The sequence below is a fragment of the Nerophis ophidion genome, linkage group LG12 (genome assembly GCF_033978795.1).
Source record: "Nerophis ophidion isolate RoL-2023_Sa linkage group LG12, RoL_Noph_v1.0, whole genome shotgun sequence".
Taxonomy (NCBI): domain Eukaryota; kingdom Metazoa; phylum Chordata; class Actinopteri; order Syngnathiformes; family Syngnathidae; genus Nerophis; species Nerophis ophidion.
The window spans coordinates 34,629,215-34,649,427 of record NC_084622.1 but is presented as its reverse complement, the minus strand read 5'-3'; the positions used below and the strand labels follow the sequence as shown (position 1 = coordinate 34,649,427).

At 40.4% G+C, this 20,213-nt stretch overlaps 1 protein-coding gene across 2 annotated transcripts in view; it reads left to right on the top strand.

The window, feature by feature from the left end:
• Positions 1–20,213, top strand: part of pnp6 (purine nucleoside phosphorylase 6) — a 34,527-nt gene that overhangs the window by 4,633 nt on the left and 9,681 nt on the right. For both annotated transcript variants that reach the window (XM_061917441.1, XM_061917442.1), the window contains exons 2-5: positions 7,477–7,640; positions 7,722–7,825; positions 18,093–18,268; positions 18,394–18,584. In XM_061917441.1, the coding sequence (XP_061773425.1) occupies positions 7,477–7,640; positions 7,722–7,825; positions 18,093–18,268; positions 18,394–18,584 (635 nt within the window). The remainder of the gene's footprint in view (positions 1–7,476; positions 7,641–7,721; positions 7,826–18,092; positions 18,269–18,393; positions 18,585–20,213) is intronic.

The window sequence follows — 20,213 nt, the reverse complement described above, 5'->3', positions numbered from 1 at the left end:
CCTCGGGATCCCCCGGGAAGAGCTAGACGAAGTGGCTGGGGAGAGGGAAGTCTGGGTTTCCCTGCTTAGGCTGTTGCCCCCGCGACCCGACCTCAGATAAGCGGAAGATGATGGATGGATGAACCCGATAGAGTATTTTATTCACCATTTGATTGGCCGCAGTTAACGGGTTATGTTTAAAAGCTCATACCAGCATTCTTCCCTGCTTGGCATTTAGCATAAAGGGTTGGAATTGGGGGTTAAATCACCAAAAATGATTCCCAGACGCTACTGCTCACTGCTCCCCTCACCTTCCAGGGGGTGAACAAGGGGATGGGTCAAAAACAGAGGACAAATTTCACCACGTCTAGTGTGTGTGTGACAATCATTGGTACTTTAACTTCATGTAGATGGTACTTTAGCTATAGCTAGTATAGTAGAAGTTCTCAATATTTGGGCTAATCAGAAGTCTAGATTACGACTCGGAGAGAGTAGTACAGACACAATTAAATACTTTAAATGATACTGGTGTTAGGAGCAGAATTAGATGGAACCCAAGGATGCAGAGACGGATTGTTTGTAGACAAAAAGTTCTTCCTTTATTCTGGGCGGAAGGAGGATGTAGCCACAAAAAACATAAAGCGATGGTGGAGCCCAAAAACACACCATAAAAACTACTTAGATAAATACAAAAACTAAACCAAAAGCGCTAGTAAAGACTAGGAATAATACAGACAGATAAGATAAAAAACAAACTAGTAAAGTACAAAAATAAATCTCTAGACGAGGCTAGGAAACATACTTCAAGAATGAAGTAAAACAGAAACAAAAAATAGTAAACTGAAAGCGCTAGTCGGAGCTAGGTAAACAGGCAAACCTGCAAGATGCACGAGCAAAAACACGAGGGTTTAGCAAGTGAAACGAGAAACACAGTCATGCGTGACGAACAGCAGTTACGGGCCGTAAGCACCCAGTAAATAAAGGCACTCAAATCAACCTCAGGTGTGTTGGATTGACCAGCGTCAGCTGCACTCCAGACTGTGGATGAGAGAGAGAGTCAATCTGATGTGCAGATCGATTACAACAGAGATCCTGAAACTTAAGTTTACCACAACTGATGTTATTTAAACATGTACAGTGCAACAACTAGTGGACGGACATTAATAGGAATGGCCATTCAAAACAAAAGAAAAAACAGAAAGGAATCTCAACAAACAATGTTGGTTTAGTTCAGGTAATTCATAAAAAGTAATATCAAAAGTTCTTCAAGTTTATAGGAGCCATATGAGACTGATCGCAGTCCATATGTGCATTCGCAGTTCATACAGCCACACAGTGTTGTCACTTTGACAGGTGACAACGGCAGTGGTCATTCATTTTCTTTACTGTAGCATAAAAAATGCAGATGGCCTTAAAACGCCACGATACTCAGTCACCATATTAAAGTACCCAGAATAAAGACTCGACATAAATATAGATTCAATCGGATTAGAAACATTGGATGAAACTGGATTAAAAACCGATGCTAACCGTCCATTGAAAATACATGGGTACGGCTAGTAACTACTATTAGCAAACAGATAGACTTACCAAGTCAGCGTAATATCTCAACATCGACACACTCTTTCGTCGCAACTCGGCCCTGATGGTCGGCACCTATAAGTTTACAATTAGTTGTAAAATGTTGGACGGTTGTTTTTACGATGTGCAGGCAAACGACAACTTTAAACCCAACTCTACATGCCCCTAAAGCTGACCAACATGCCGGATTGTAGTCAGCTGGAGGCGTGTCTTAATGAAATTAAACAATGGATGTCCACTAACTTTTTGCAACTCAACGCCAAAAAAACGGAAATGCTGATTATCGGTCCTGCTAGACACCGAACTCTATTTAATAATACAACTCTAACATTTGACAACCAAACAATTAAACAAGGCGACACGGTAAAAAATCTGGGTATTATCTTTGACCCAACTCTCTCCTTTGAGTCACACATTAAAAGCGTTACTAAAACGGCCTTCTTTCATCTCCGTAATATCGCTAAAATTCGCTCCATTCTGTCCACTAAAGACGCTGAGATCATTATCCATGCGTTTGTTACGTGAAGTGAATTATATTTGTATAGCGCTTTTCTCTAGTGTCTCAAAGCGCTTTACATAGTGAAACCCAATATCTAAGTTACATTTAAACCAGTGTGGGTGGCACTGGGAGCAGGTGGGTAAAGTGTCTTGCCCAAGGACACAACGGCAGTGACTAGGATGGCGGAAGCGGGAATCGAACCTGCAACCCTCAAGTTGCGGGCACGGCCGCTCTACCAACCGAGCTAAAACCGCCTCGACTACTGTAACGTATTATTTTCGGGTCTCCCCATGTCTAGCATTAAAAGATTACCGTTGGTACAAAATGCGGCTGCTAGACTTTTGACAAGAACAAGAAAGTTTGATCACATTACGCCTGTACTGGCTCACCTGCACTGGCTTCCTGTGCACTTAAGATTTGACTTTAAGGTTTTACTACTTACGTATAAAATACTACATGGTCTAGCTCCATCCTATCTTGCCGATTGTATTGTACCGTATGTCCCGGCAAGAAATCTGCGTTCAAAGGACTCCGGCTTATTAGTGATTCCCAAAGCCCAAAAAAAGTCTGCGGGCTATAGAGCGTTTTCCGTTCGGGCTCCAGTACTCTGGAATGCCCTCCCGGTAACAGTTCGAGATGCCACCTCAGTAGAAGCATTTAAGTCTCACCTTAAAACTCATTTATATACTCTAGCCTTTAAATAGACTCCCTTTTTAGACCAGTTGATCTGCCGTTTCTTTTCTTTTTCTTCTATGTCCCACTCTCCCTTGTGGAGGGGGTCCGGTCCGATCTGGTGGCCATGTACTGCTTGCCTGTGTATCGGCTGGGGACATCTCTGCGCTGCTGATCCGCCTCCGCTTGGGATGGTTTCCTGCTGGCTCCGCTGTGAACGAGACTCTCGCTGCTGTGTTGGATCCGCTTTGGACTGGACTCTCGCGACTATGTTGGATCCATTATGGATTGAACTTTCACAATATCATGTTGGACCCGCTCGACATCCATTGCTTTCCTCCTCTCCAAGGTTTTCATAGTCAGCATTGTCACCGACGTCCCACTGGGTCATTATTGTCACCGATGTCCCACTCAGTATGAGTTTTCCTTGCCCTTATGTGGGCCTACCGAGGATGTCGTAGTGGTTTGTGCAGCCCTTTGAGACACTAGTGATTTAGGGCTATACAAGTAAACATTGATTGATTGATTGATTAAAACATACCGGTTTCAGATGTCCCCATGCAGGCCTGGCCGAGTAGCGAAAGAATGATGTCTGGGATCACTAGCTCCCTCTACAACCAGGAGGCCGGATTACTGCGTGCCTCACACAGTGCGATCTTCGCAGCCTTTTTATGATTGCCCAGCACAAGAAATACGTTACACACATACAGTTGTTGACAAAATACACTGTACATTATATACCTCAGCTAACTAAACTATGGAAATGTATAATATAATTCATATAACAATACGGCCTCACTGCACAGCAGCAAGCAGTTAGCCGAGTCATTGCCATGGTGACGGGGAGGCTCAACTGGCTGCTGACTCACCGCAAGTCCATCCATCCATCCATTTTCTACCGCTTATTCCCTTTTGGGGTTGCGGGGGGCGCTGGCGCCTATCTCAGCTACAATTGGGCGGAAGGCGGTGTACACCCTGGACAAATCGCCACCTCATCGCAGGGCCAACACAGATAGACAGACAACATTCACACTCACATTCAGACACTAGGGCCAATTTAGTGTTGCCAATCAACCTATCCCCAGGTGCATGTCTTTGGAGGTGGGAGGAAGCCGGAGTTTTTTTGCAATGTTTGGAAAAAATTTTTATTTGTTATAATGAAGTCCTTATTTTCCATGAGCGCCACATATCTATTTTGTTTAGGGCTGGGCAACGATTAAAATGTTTAATCGAAGTTAATCCCACTATTTCTCTGATTAATCACGATTAACTGCATTGTATACGCAAAGCCCAATAATGAATTCAAAAGTATTGTGTAGTGCACCTTTATTGGAATATTCTCCCACATGAACAAAATCGCCAAAACATTTGTTGTGCAAACACAATTTAAATCAGTCCTTGTTAAACAGTAGCAGTTAAATAGCATATTTTATGAAAATCAACTCAAAAAATGTAAATACAAACATTTAAGCTTATTGCCACTGCCAGGGTATTTAAGTTATCATGTTTGTTATGGAAAATAAATATAATCTACATACAAATCTCTGAGCCACAATCATAACATCTGAACAGGCAATTTCTGAGGTAACAGAAGAAACATTTTTTTTTATCAGGGATCTTATGTTTAAAAAAACCTACATTATAGGTAGTGGGCTGTTTTAGGGAATTTTTGATCAAATTACCTGTAGTAGCAATATTACTAATGTTGTGTTTATTCTGCGTAGTGCACTTAAAATAATTATGACCATATCTAGGAATTGATATGATGGGAATTTTCCGATTGTTTGCTTGGTGCTTTGATAAACTGAACGCATATACATGGTACTATATTGTGATGTTATGAGCCAGGGAAAAAAAGAACTACCCTACCCAGCATGCAACAGGTATAGGTTGTGTCGCCATGACATCATCTTGTATGTTGTGATATGCACGCTCTGAAAGCAAACGTTAAGAACTCAGCCAACACGCCTCGTCTGCATTATTCATAAATAGACAGACAACACATATACTCCGCTGCTTCACAGGCCGCTGGATGTAGCCGGCAAAGTATTCCCATGCTAGCTAGCCGGTCTAGCAAGCACGCGTCATTCAGTCCAAAACGGCCCGATCTATCCACATCCAGAATTGTCTGGCGGTCGTAAGTGATCCCGTAGTGACCACGCTGTAAGCCAGCCATGAAATTTGCAGAATTGTCCGGTATTTTTGCCAAATGTTCCATCTTTACCAACAGCCCCTAGACGCCGAAGTACATCCGGGCGACGCCATCTTGTTAAGAAAAGGCGTTAATAAAATAAAAGCATGTAAACAACATACGCAAATGTGCGATAAAATAATTGTCGGCGTTAATAGATTGATGAGTTAACGCGTAATTAACTCATTAATTTGCCCACCCCTAATTTTGTTTAATCAAGAACATGTACATTATATATACACTCTGTATGTATATTTAGATATGTATGTGTATATATATATATATATATGTATATATAGTGTAGCTGAGATAGACACCAGCGCCCCCGCGACATTTTTTTAATCAAGAACATGTACATTATATATACACTCTGTATGTATATTTAGATATGTATGTATATATATATATAAATATACATACAGAGTGTATATATAATGTACATGTTCTTGATTAAAAAAATGTCGCTATATATATATAGTGTAGCTGAGATGGACACCAGCGCCCCCCGCGACATCAATCTCCAAAGGATATCACCACATGGGCTCAGGAACACTTCAGAAAACTATTGTCACTAATTACAGTTTGTCGCTACATCTGTAAGTGCAAGTTAAAGCTCTACTATGCAAAGCGAAAGCTATTTATCAACAACATCCAGAAACGCCGCCGGCTTCTCTGGAACCCGAGATCGTCTTAGATGGACTGATTCAATGTGGAAAAGTGTTCTGTAGTCTGACGAGTCCATATTTCAAATTGTTTTTGGAAAAATTCGACATCGTGTCCTCCGGACCATAGGGGAAGCGAACCATCCAGACTGTTATCGACGCAAAGTTCAAAAGCCAGCATCTGTGATGGTATGGGGGTGCATTAGTGCCCAAGGCATGGGTAACTTACACATCTGTGGAGGCACCATTAATGCTGAAAGGTACATACAGGTTTTGGAACAACATATGCTGCCATCTAAGCGCCGTCTTTTTCATGGACGCTCCTGCTTATTTCAGCAAGACTGTCAGGTTCGTCCCTGACAGTTTGGTTATGTTTAAATTTTTTCCTCTGCATTTGTCTTTGTTTCTTCTGTGTGTGTATTATTTCCTGTCAGCGCTCTTATTTTGTCTGTTTCCTGTGTTCTCCCTGGGCGCTGTTTCCCCTTAGCTGCGGCTGATTGGCACTTGGCCACACCTGGCGTCAATCAGCCCACTCCTATTTGAAACTGCCTTCCCATCCAGTCTTTGTTGGATTAATGTCGCTAATACCTGTCGCTACTGTCGTGTCGTGTCTATATCAGTTCTACTTGTCGTTCCTACTGGTCTTGTCATTACAGCGTAGTGTTAAGCTATATTTCTTAGCTGTTTGTAGCTTACTGTTTTTTGTTCCCTGCTTCCAGTTTGTTTTCATATTACAAGTAGCGATTTCTGTTTCCTGCTCGCTACCTGCTAATTTCCACGTTAGGCTCGTTTTCTTTTAGCTCCCATGCTAGCTCTTTTAGTTTGTTATCTGCCTCGTGCGCGTCTTTTGTTAGTACCCTTTTTTTTGTTCTTGTTCTAGTATTTTAATTAAATCATGTTTTCCTATTCTATGCCCGCTTCCTTTTCTGCATCTTGGGATTCGTCACAAACTTAACTCTGACAAAGACAATGCCAAGCCACATTCAGCACGTGTTACAACAGCGTGGCTTGGTAAAAAAAGAGTGCAGGTGATTTCCTGGCCCGCCTGCAGTCCAGAGCTGTCTCCCATCGAAAATGTGTGGCGCATTATGAAGCATTGAACGACTGAAGCTCTACATAAAACAAGAATGGGAAAGAATTCCACTTTTAAAGCTTCAACGTTTAGTTTCCTCAGTTCCCAAACGTTTATTGAGTGTTGTTAAAAGAAAAGGTGATGTAACACAGTGGTGAACATGCCCTTTCTCAACTACTTTTGCACGTGTTGCAGCCATGAAATTCTAAGTTAATTATTATTTGCAAAAAAATATATAATGTTTATGAGTTTCAACATCAAATATGTTGTCTTTGTAGTGCATTCAATTGAATATGGGTTGAAAAAGATCTGGAAATAATGGTATTCCGTTTATATTTACATCCAACACAATTTCCCAACACATATGGAAACAGGGTTTGTAAAACTGAAAGGGAAGGAAGAAGTCCGGCCTCACTTGTCCTTAGCTTTTTAGAAATGTGGCCTCTAAAACAATTCAGTTGAAAATCCCTGATGTAGAATATCTCAAGTAAAAATGTATTGGAAATGACCAATCTCTATTCTGTGGTACTTAATATAGTACATTATATAGCTTTACGAGACCACTTTTAAAACTGCGTGATTAAGGTTGCACAATGTAGCAACTCAATTAACTAGCAACACACTAAACTCCCAATGGTACCAAACAACATTCGCAGACACATTTTCACAATTATTTGTGCGTATTAAAAAATAAATCCATGTGTAATTAAAATTCACTATTGATTGTGGTCAAATGTTTGTATACATGAATATAAGTGTTCCTTTATTAGTTACAGTATATAATAATAATCATTACATTTCCACTTGCTTTATAATCCAGTTATGAGGACTACAAGGAGACCGCAGACTGGTTGCTGGCCCATGCAAACAAGCAGCCGAAAGTCGCCGTCATTTGTGGGTCGGGCATAGGCGGCCTTGCTGACTTACTGGAGGACAAAATAGTTTTTCCTTACCAGAACATTCCACGTTTCCCGACTAGCACCGGTATGTTTTTTTTTTTTTTTTATAGTTTTTTTTTTACAAATGGCAAAAAATGTGTCTTTATACTGTTTGTATGCTGTGCAGTGACAGGCCATGCTGGTCAACTGGTCTTTGGGAAGCTGCAGGGCCAGGAATGTGTCTGCATGCAGGGCCGATTTCACTTCTATGAAGGCTACAACCTACAAACTGTAAGTGCTTGTGCAGAAAGGTTTTAGTAATTATACATAATAGTCCAACAAATGGATTTGAAATCAAAAAATATAAAAATGTTGTTCTGGCACCGTCATCATTATACCTCTGAGAGGTATTGTTTTCATCCCCTATTATAAGGATTGCCTTAGGCATGACCTACACCAAGAGGCTTATTTCGTGAGCTAGAACCAGAGCTGGGTAGACTCACCATAGGTCCTCTTTTGAAGGACTGTGCGGGGGGTTTCTTTAATGCCTCAAATGTCCGGCGTTTTGTGTCAAGGTCGCGTGTATTTTTTAATGTACGTACAGGGTAGTGATGGGTCCGGCAACACCGATGCATCGGCGCATGCGTCGAGCTCATAGAGCAAAACCCTAACCCTGCGTCACCGCTTTTAGAAAGTCACGTGACCGATCATGAGCTGTTTCGGTTACGTGACCAATACGCGACCTGTGTCGCAGAGAAGACTGCGCGCCAAACTGTGTTTATAAGGAAGCGCATCTGTCAACGAGATGCTACTGCCGACAGAATCGTCACACTTCTGTCGTTGGTCATTTGTAATTTATCGTCGTCGGAGATCATTTCCGCCTTGTGGGAAAATTTTGATCATACATCAGAAAAAAAGGTATTTGTGTTCATTTCCTTGTCGTTTCATCCTGTTCTCACAAAGTTTCTACTCAATCTGTTAGTAGGGCTGTAACGGTACGTGTTTTTATGTTGAAACTTTCGGGAGCTCATTTGGGAGAGTGGAGGGCTATAGATGCTCATGCTGAGTTCCTTAGGACAGTGGTTCAAATCCAGCTCGATTACATTTTTACCATGAATTGATCAACGTGGACCCCGACTTAAACAAGTTGAAAAACCTATTCGGATGTTACCATTTAGTGGTCAATTGTACGGAATATGTACTGTACTGTGAAATTTACTAATACAAGTTTCAATCAATCAATCAATCAACAGTGCGTATTCGGAGCGTATGTAAAGAAAAGAAAAACAATTCTCAGTCCACAAGGGTTGGCGGTGTTTGCTGCTAGAGGGGTGTATAAAATAGTCAGGAATTGTCATGAATACAAAGGATTATGGGTATTTGTTGTGTTGCGTTTATGTTGTGTTACTGTGAGGATGTTCTCCCGAAATGTGTTTGTCGTTCTTAATTGGTGTGGCTTCACAGCGTGGCGCATATTACTAAGAGTGTTAAAATTGTTTATATCACAACCATTAGTGTACTCTGTGTCACCCAGTATGCCTTGCAGTCGTGTGCATGTTGCCACGGAAGCCACACACAACATGATGCTGGACAGAAAGCCCAAAAAAAGTCTGCGGGCTATAGAGCGTTTTCCGTTCGGGCTCCAGTACTCTGGAATGCCCTCCCGGTAACAGTTCGAGATGCCACCTCAGTAGAAGCATTTAAGTCTCACCTTAAAACTCATTTGTATACTGTAGCCTTTAAATAGACTCCCTTTTTAGACCAGTTGATCTGCTGTTTCTTTTCTTTTTCTTCTATGTCCCACTCTCCCCTTTTTTCCTCCTCTCTAAGGTTCTCATAGTCATTATTGTCACAGACGTCCCACTGGATCATTATTGTCACCGATGTCCCACTGGGTGTAAGTTTTCCTTGCCCTTATGTGGGCCTACCGAGGATGTCGTGGTGGTTTGTGCAGCCCTTTGAGACACTAGTGATTTAGGGCTATATAAGTAAACATTGATTGATTGATTGACAATCAAATCGTACATGCTGTAGAAGGCGACGAAGCCAATGGCTTCATAGCACGCCCTAATACTTATTATCCGTGTGACTACCGGCAGTCATTCAGGAAAATAATAGCGTCTCCTATTGTCTTCTTCGCTTTAATGACACGGGTCTTAAATGGCTCTTTGAATGTTAAAGGATACCGATCCCAGAACCATGTATACCAAACATGTCCGGATGGTTCAACCGCCACCCGCCCAAATCTAATTAAAATCAATTTTTTTGTCATGTCAACCGCCCGACCCGCGGTTTATCTGGGTCACTGGCCGAGAGTGGAGGTGGCTGTCTTGGTTGCTTTGTTGGGTCTGTTTCTGTCTCTGACCATGCTCCCTCCTCCCCAGCAGACGATGGCGTGGAACACCGCAGAGGCCACCACAGTGGATATGTTTATTTTACTTTTTATTCATAGCTGTATGTAGAAGTGTCTGGTTGTATCTGCTGCTTTAATGTCTTTAATGTCCTCTGTGTTCTTTGATGTTTGATGTTTCCCTCTTACACACATGGAAGAGGGATGTGTACCATGGTTATGAGTTGTTTTTTTATTTTTTTATTTTTTATTTTATTTTATTTTTTTTTATTTTTTTTTTTTGTTTTGTTTTTTTTTTCCCTTGGCCTCAGTCTGCACCTCCTCTCCAGGGCCCAGGCAAAGACCGATTTTTTAAATTTTATTTTAATCTTCTATTTTAATCTTTGTTTAATCTTTGTTTACCTTTATCTCATCTTTTTTGTAAGGGGCGCTGGAAGCCGGCAGACCCGTCAGCGATCCTGTTCTGTCTCCCTGTAATGTTTGTCTAAACTTGAATGGGATTGTGCTGAAAATTTTAATTTTCCTGAAGGAACTCTCCTGACGGAATAAATAAAGTACTATCTAATCTAATCTATCCGCGGACTCCACGGGTGCGACCGCAAACCGCGCATCTCTAGTATGCATACAATTTTTTTACAATATTTCTTTTAAGGTTTTCCAGAACACAGTATATAATGTGAGAAATAACAGGGCAATGCATACAGTATGTTTATCATTTGTTTTCAAAACGCTTACAAAAATGTGGGACCCCAAATATTTACTGTGGGACCCCATTTTGAAAATTCCTAGCGCCAACACTTGTGTCAACAGAGGAGAAAACATGCTTTGTTAAAATAAATATATTATTTATAAAGCAATTGCCAAATTTTCACCTAGTCCTGTCCTTGGCGTGTTGCCCGCCTGCGCTTGCATATATGTGTCCTCTTTTTGGGATTTCAGAATATGGTCAGCCTATTTAGGTGTTCACTAGGAAACATTTGGACATGCTACCTAGTGTTCGGAGGTAGCACGTGTGTAAACCTCACTCCATGACACCTTCAAAGTTTGTCCACGACTCAAGTTGACGACTTAGTCTTGGCTCGATGACTAGCGCTCTTGCATTCTTATTTGACAAACCCAGGTTTTCACGGGCTGGACCAGGCAGGTTACGTGTATATACAATTCCTTGTTACATGTAAATATTATGGGGCCTGATCCACTAAAGGTTTACGTGTATTAAAACACATACAGATTTAATAGCTGCTGATCTATTAAGGTTTTGTGCAGAGGAGTTAGTTTCTTCAGTGAACAAAACAAGAGAGCACAATCCATTTAGAGCAGAGGTCACCAACGCGGTGCCCGCGGGCACCAGGTAGCCCGTATGGACCAGATGGCCTGTTCTAAAAATAGCTCAAATAGCAGCACTTACCAGTGAGCTGCCTCTATTATTTTTTTTTATTTTATTGATTTACTAGCAAGTTGGTCTCGCTTTGCTCGACATTTTTAATTCTAAGAAAGACAAAACTCAAATAGAATTTGAAAATCCAAGAAAATATTTTAAAGACTTGGTACTCACTTGTTTAAATACATGAATTTATTTTTTTTACTTTGCTTCTTATAACTTTCAGAAAGACAATTTTAGAGAAAAAAAATAAAACCTTAAAAATGATTTTAGGATTTTTAAACACATATACCTTGTTACCTTTTAAATTCCTTCCTCTTCTTTCCTGACAATTTAAATCAAGGTTCAATCATTATTTTTTTTTTTATTGTAAAGAATAATAAATACATTTTAATTTATTTCTTCATTTTAGCTTCTGTTTTTTCGACGAAGAATATTTGTGAAATATTTCTTCAAACTTATTATGATTAAAATTCCCAAAAAATATTCTGGCAAATCTACAATATCTGTAGAATCAAATTTAAATCTTATTTCAAGGTCTTTTGAATTTCTTTTAAAATTTTTGTTTTGGAAAATCTAGAAGAAATAATGATTTGTCGTTGTTAGACGTATAGCTTCGTCCAATTTGTTTAATATTCTAACAAAGTGCAGATTGGATTTTAACCTATTTAAAACATGTCATCAAAATTTTTAAATTAATCTTAATCAGGAAAAATTACTAATGATGTTCCATAAATTCTTTTTTCAATTTTTTCAAAAAGATTCGAATTAGCTGGTTTTTGTCTTTATTTTTTTCGGTTGAATTTTGAATTTCAAAGAGTCGAAATTGAAGATAAACTATGTTTCAAAATGTAATTTGAATTTTTTTTGTGTTTTCTCCTCTTTTAAATCGTTCAATTAAGTGTTTTTTTCATCATTTATTCTCCACAAAAAAAAAAATCCTCAAAAGGAAAAAAAAAGGTACGACGGAATGACAGACAGAAATACTCATTTTTTATACATATATATATATATATATATGTATATATATATATATACATATATATATATATATATATATATGTATATATATATATATATATATATATATATATATATATATACATATATATATATACATATATATATATATATATATGTATATATATATATATATACATATATATATATATGTATATATATATATTTATATATATATATATATACATATATATATATATATATGTATATATACACATATATATATATATATATATATATATATATATATATATATTTATATATATATATATATATATATATATATATATATATAGATGTATTTATTAAAGGTAAATTGAGCAAATTGGCTATTTCTGGCAATTTATTTAAGTGTGTATCAAACTGGTAGCCCTTCTCATTAATCAGTACCCAAGAAGTAGCTCTTGGTTTTAAAAAGGTTGGTGACCCCTGATTTAGAGTGTCTGTCTTCATGCATACGCTAAATATTTGCTGATCTCCAGAACGCTCAGAATACTGGGAGAAGAAGTTGCAAATATAAACGATCAAGATTGATTTGTAAACTGTTCTGCGGATTGATTTGTAAACTGTTCTGCGGTTGCCTTTTTTTGGATCTATATTGAGTACAACCAGAAAGAATCTGCAAACTGGCAGTTGCGCAGAAATGGCTGTGACAAAGGATTGCGGTGCAGCTCCATCCTGCATACACTATATTGCCAAAAATATTTGTCCGTCCATCCAAATGATCAGAATCAGTTGTCCTAATCACTTGGTGTATAAAATCAAGCACTTAGGCATGAAGACTGTTTCTACAAAAATTTGTGAGAGAATGGGCCACTCTCAGGAGCTCAGTGATTTCCAGCGTGGAACTGTCATAGGATGCCACCTGTGCAACAAGTCCAGTCGTGAAATTTCCTCGCTCCTAAATATTCCAAAATAAACTGTCGACTTTATTATAAGAAAATGGACGAGTTTGAGAACAACAGCGACTCAGCCTCAAAGTGGTAGGCCACGTAAACATACAGAGAGAGGTCAGCAGATGCTGAAGCGCATAGTACAAAGAGGTTGCCGACTTTCTACGCTGTCAGTTACTACAGAGCTCCAAACTTCATGTGACCTTCCAGTTAGCCCTTGTACAGTACGCAGAGAGCTTCATGGAATGGGTTTCAATGGCCGAGCAACTGAATCTAAGCTATACATCACCGAGTCCAATGCAAAGCGTCGGAGGCAGTGGTGTACAGAGCGTCGCCACTGAACTCTAGAGCAGTGGAGACGCGTTCCCTGGAGTGACGAATCACGCTTTTCCATCTGGCAGTGAGTCAGGGTTTGGAGGTCGCCAGGAGAACGGTGTTAGGGTCTTGGTCTGGGAGAGTGGCCCCAGGATGCAGGGACGGGAGACAAGGTGGAATTACAAAAAATGAAACATTTTAATGAGACAAAAGGGATAACTAAGGGCGATGGGGCAGAAGCACACACCATGTAACCTGGACAAAAATAGGTTCCTCAGTGGTCGGCTGGAGAAAAGGCCAGGCGCACTGAGCAGGGCAGGAGTCCAACAAAAGAATCCCCTTTTAACTCAGGGAGACTGGGAAATAGGCAGAGAAGAGGTTAGGGAATTCAAGAATAAATAGCTACAACATACCAGGTCTGGTGAGGTCAAGAAGGCGCATAGACCTCCTTTTTAGACCAGTTGATCTGCCGCTTCTTTTATTTCTCCTATGTCCCCCCCTCCCTTGTGGAGGGGGTCCGGTCCGATGACCATGGATGAAGTACTGGCTGTCCAGAGTCGAGACCCAGGATGGACCGCTCGTCGGGACCCAGGATGGACCGCTCGCCTGTATCGGTTGGGGACATCTCTACGCTGCTGATCCGCCTCCGCTTGAGATGGTTTCCTGTGGACGGGACTCTCGCTGCTGTCTTGGATCCGCTTGAACTGAACTCTCGCGGCTGTGTTGGAGCCACTATGGATTGAACTTTCACAGTATCATGTTAGACCCGCTCGACATCCATTGCTTTCGGTCCCCTAGAGGGGGGGGGGGGGGGGGGGTTGCCCACATCTGAGGTCCTCTCCAAAGTTTCTCATAGTCAGCATTGTCACTGGCGTCCCACTGGATGTGAATTCTCCCTGCCCACTGGGTGTGAGTTTTCCTTGCCCTTTTGTGGGTTCTTCCGAGGATGTTGTAGTCGTAATGATTTGTGCAGTCCTTTGAGACATTTGTGATTTGGGGCTATATAAATAAACATTGATTGATTGATGCACAAGGGTGGTTCAGGATAGAATAACCAGCAAGGCCAAGCTGTCAGTTACGAGCCTAAATACAGGCAGGCTAATTGAGAGCAGGTCTGAGTTGGGCTTGGCCCCTTTGTTCCAGTGAAAGGCTCTTTGAATGCTCCAGGATACCAAACCTTTTGGACAATTCCATGCTCCCAACCTTGTGGGAACAGTTCGGAGCGGGCCCCTTCCTCTTCCAACATGACTGCGCACCACTGCACAAAGCAAGGTCCAGAAACACATGGACGACAGAGTCTGGTGTGGATGAACTTGACTGGTCTGCACAAAGTCCTGACCTGAACCCGATAAAACATCTTTGGGATGAATTAGATTGGAGACTGAGAGCCAGGCCTTCTCGAGCAACATCAGTGTGGGACCTCACCAATGCACTTTTGGAAGAATGGTCGAAAATTACTATAAACACACCTCGCAACCTTGTGGACAGCCTTCCCAGAAGAGTTGAAGCTGTAACAGCTGCAAAAGGTGGACCGATATAATATTGAACCCTATGGGTTAGGAATGGGATGGCATTTCAAGTTCATATGTGAGCCAAGGCCGGTGGCCAAATAACTTTGGCAATATAGTGTATGTTTTCCAATATGGACTGTCAAGAACACAAATATTACACATACTGTCTATTCAGCAATATCATTATACAAATGTATAGCTGCTAGATGACATAAGGGGCTGAATTAAACAATTGACAAAAACTATTTTAGTGTTTGCTGTTTTTTTTTTTTTAATGGTGTCATATCGGAAATGTAGTATGGTAACATATTTCCAACAAAAAAAAAGGCTTACAATTTGCATTTTCTTTGCGTATGGATCATTCCAGACACTGTTTCGAAACACGAATACGCTGCGGTGTTGTGATGACCTACCGTCATCGTGCTAGAGATTGTTTGTTGTCTCCATTACGATTCCATATTGCAGAAAAAGTGGTACGGATTATAGATGTGTGCTTTTTGTTCAACATTGCAAGACCCCACAGGTCAGAGCATGATGACATGAATGTGGACAGAAAATGTTGTTTCCATAGGCACGTAATGCCGGTAGTATGTGCAAAACCTTCATTTAAATAGGTCGGTCCGCGCCACATTTGCACTTCTTATCAATTCGTACCTGCAGTCTTAGTGCTTGATTTTAGGATCTTAGAAGATCAGGCCCTATGTCTTCTTAAATAGGGGTAAAAATTATTGGTAATTTATCATTCTAATTCTTTACAGCTAAATGTGTCACCAGTGCTTCATTTTGGTAACTGTGGATCTAATAAGGGCTTCACGGTGGCAGAGGGGTTAGTGCGTCTGCCTCACAATACGAAGTTCCTGCAGTCATGGGTTCAAATCCAGGCTCGGGATCTTCCTGTGTGGAGTTTGCATGTTCTCCCCGTGAATGCGTGGGTTCCCTCCGGGTACTCCGGCTTCCTCCCACTTCCAAAGACATGCACCTGGGGATAGGTTGATTGGCAACACTAAATTGGCCCTAGTGTGTGAATGTTGTCTGTTTATCTGTGCTGGCCCTGCGATGAGGTGGCGACTTGTCCAGGGTGTACCCTGCCTTCCGCCCGATTGTAGCTGAGATAGGCGCCAGCGCCCCCCGTGACCCCGAAAGGGAATAAGCGGTAGAAAATGGATGGATGGATGGATGGATCTAATAACGAGTTCCTCTTGTTTATTTCTGAACTGGAACCTCAGCTTAATCACAGTCTTCCTTCCTCAAGGACAGGGGTGTCAAACGTATGGCCCGTGGGCCAGATCAGGCCCGCCAACAGGTTTTATCCGGGCCCGCGAGATGGGTTTGCTAAGTTTAAAAAGGGGCAAACATTTTTGAATTAGTTAATACATTGGTTGAGAACAAGTTGTAAATTATATTAATAACATTCTGTAATTTGATTTTGATCTCATCATTCATTTCATCTTCTGATGGATAAAAACTTAACGGCAATAAGAGCATTTTAAAAGTCTGCCACTCTCAATTCCACCTATCTGACTGATTAACATTACCACATCATTTATTCAGAGAGTACTATTAACGGCAACATGTGAGTGTAAAAAAAACAAAAACATGATGTTTTTTACATTTTCAGAATGCGTTTTGTCTATTTTTAAACAAAGAAAACAATCTGAAGTTGTCTTTATTTTTAAGTTATCGAGCCATGATTTTACAGTCCCACTGGATGTGATTTTACTAATGTTGCAAAACATCTCTTCTAGCTTCTTGTCGACCTTTCTAGCCTTGCCCCTGAAGTTCTTCAATCGCTCTTTGGTCTTGAGTTTAGTGGTCGTTTCTGTGCAAGGTGTCTTTTATACACATATTTCTTTTATTTTCAGACTTTTGTTTAGATTCTGCTACTCTGTTAAATATACAAATTTGATTGATTGATTGATTGATACTTTTATTAGTAGATTGCACAGTACAGTACATATTCCGTACAATTGACCACTAAATGGTAACACCCGAATAAGTTTTTCAACTTGTTTAAGTCGGGGTCCACGTTAATCAATTCATGGTACAAATATATACTATCAACATAATACAGTCATCACACAAGTTAATCATCATAGTATGTACATTGAATTATTTACATTATTTACAATCCGGGGGGTGGGATGAGGAGCTTTGGTTGATATCAGAACTTCAGTCATCAACAATTGCATCAACAGAGAAATGTGGACATTGAAACAGTGTAGGTCTTATTTAGTAGGATATGTACAGCCAGCAGAGAACATAGTGAGTTCACATAGCATAAGAACAAGTATATACATTAGAAGTACATTTGAGTTGTTTATAATCTGGGGAGATGGGATGTGAATGGAGGAGGGTATTAGTAAAGTGTTGAAATTGCCTGGAGGTGTTGTTTTAGAGCGGTTTTGAAGGAATATAGAGATGCACTTACTTTAATACCTGTTGGGAGTGCATTCCACATTGATGTGGCATAGAAAGAGAATGAGTTAAGACCTTTGTTAGATCGAAATCTGGATTTAACGTGGTTTGTGGAGCTCCCCCTGGTGTTGTGGTTATGGCGGTCATTTACGTTAAGGAAGTAGTTGGACATGTACTTCGGTATCAAGGAGGTGTAGCGGATTTTATAGACTAGGCTCAGTGCAAGTTGTTTTACTCTGTCCTCCACCCTGAGCCAGCCCACTTTGGAGAAGTGGGTTTGATTGAGGTGTGATCTGGGGTGGAGGTCTAAAAGTAACCGGATTAGCTCATTCTGGGATGTTTGGAGTCTAGATTTGAGGGTTTTGGAGGTGCTGGGGTACCAGGAGGTGCAAGCGTAATCGAAAAAGGGTTGAATGAGAGTTCCCGCTAGAATCCTCAAGGTGCTTTTGTTGACCAGAGAGGAGATTCTGTAGAGGAATCTCGTTCTTTGTTTGACCTTTTTGATCACCTTGGTTGCCATTTTATCACAGGAAAGATTAGCCTCTAGAATGGAACCTAGGTAGGTGATCTCATCCTTCCTGGTGACAACAATGTCACCCACTTTTATAAAATATTTGCACAGTTTATTGTTTACCCCTCTGTTCATGAATATAAAATGTGTCTGTGTCTGTAGGTGACGTACCCTGTGCGAGTCTTCTCCCTGATGGGGGTGGAAAATCTGATTGTGACAAATGCAGCGGGTGGACTCAATGACAGCTACAGTGTCGGTGACATTATGCTCATCAAAGATCATATTAACCTGCCAGGTTTTTGTGGACAGAATCCTCTGATTGGGCACAATGATGACAGGTAACCCCAATCATCATTATCAAGTTAACAATGTTAGAGCCGGACTTTAAACATGTACGCTCTCACACTAGCGTATCTTACATAGCTTATTTATAGTTCAACTCTCATCTATTTTCCCTTGGCAGTTTTGGAGTGCGTTTTCCTTGCATGTCAGACGCCTATGACCGTGACCTGAGAACTTTGGCTATTCAGACTGCACAAGAACAGAACTGTGGCAGCTTCCTGCAAGAAGGGGTTTACTGTATGGTTGCTGGACCCACATATGAGACCATTGCAGAGTGCAAGGTTCTGCAGAAGTTTGGGGCTGATGCTGTTGGTGAGTGCAGAACCCTCATGCTGTCCTCAAGAGAAAAACTATAAGTATAATGTGTAATATTATCATCAAAATGCAATCAATTGATGACTTGTCAAGCTTTCAGTTTAAACATGTTTTTTTTTTCACTGATTACAGCTTTATTTTTAGGTTTACTACAATCATTTTTGGGATGGAAATGTGATATTTCTAAGTATTTCATTAATTGTCCTTAAACAAGTTACAAGCTAAAAGGATAATTTCAAGCTAAAAGGATTTTATCTTAAAAAGATTGAATTCAACCCTAAAATTTTATTGCGCTATACATATCATACATGTTTTTTTCTATGATGATGTAATTGTTTCAGATAAACAGTAACGGTAAATGTGTTATACTTTTTTATATCATTCTACCTTCAAGGTAATCAAAGAGCTTTAAAGGCCTACTGAAACCCACTACTACCCACCACACAGTCTGATAGTTTATATATCAATGATGAAATATTAACATTGCAATACATGCCAATACGGCCTTTTTAGTTTACTAAATTACAATGTTTAATTTCCCGGGAGTTTTGTCTTGAAAACGTTGTGTAATGATGACGTGTACGCAAGACGTCACGGGTTTTAAGGAAATATGAGCGCCGCACACACACACAGCTAAAAGTCGTCTGCTTTAACGGCATAATTACACAGTACTTTGGAGATCTGTGTTGCTGAATCTTTTGCAATTTGTTCAATTAATATTGGAGAAGTCACCGTAGAAAGATGGAGTTGGGAAGCTTTAGCCTTAAACCACACAAACACACGGTGATTCCTTGTTTAAAATTCGTGGAGGTGAAACTTTACTATGGATCAGAGCGCGGTCAAGCAAACATGAATCACGACAGAATGTCAACCAGCAGTTTTCGGTGAGAAAATATTGGTAAAAAGTCGCTTCTTACCGGAGAAAAGCTGAGCTTGTGCCGTCCATAAAGCTGCCGTCGACTCCCCTGAGACATTGGCGTAAAGACACCCGTGGACGTACACCTCCGACTATCAGGTACTATTTAACTCACTAAAACACTAGCAACACAATAGAAAGATAAGGGATTTCCCAGAATTATCCTAGTAAATGTGTCTAAAAATATCGGAATCCGTCCCAATGCAATCACGTTTTTTTTTGTTAACTTTTTTTTTTAATCATTTTTTTTTTCTAGTCCGTCGCCATCAATATCCTGAAACGCAAATCTTTCATCCTCGCTCAAATTAATGGGGAAATTGTCGTTTTCTCGGTACGAATAGCACTTTTTGTTGGAGGCTCCCATTAAAATTAATGTGAGGACGTGAGGAGCCCCCACACATATGACTTCATCATCGGCAACTTCCGTTAGAGGCAGGGCATTTCTCTTAACACCGAAAGTTGCAAACTTTATCGTGGATGTTCTCTACTAAATCCTTTCAGCAGAAATATGACAATATCGCGAAATGATCAAGTATGACACATAGAATGGACCTGCTATCTCCGTTTAAATAAGAAAATCTCATTTCAGTTGGCCTTTAATCGTTTTCTGACTGCAGAGACTTTTTAGAAATCCTATTACCTCTTTAGTCCCCGGGGCGTTTTTCGTCGTGTTCCGACATACGGGCCCTCAGATTCCTATAACCATTTTA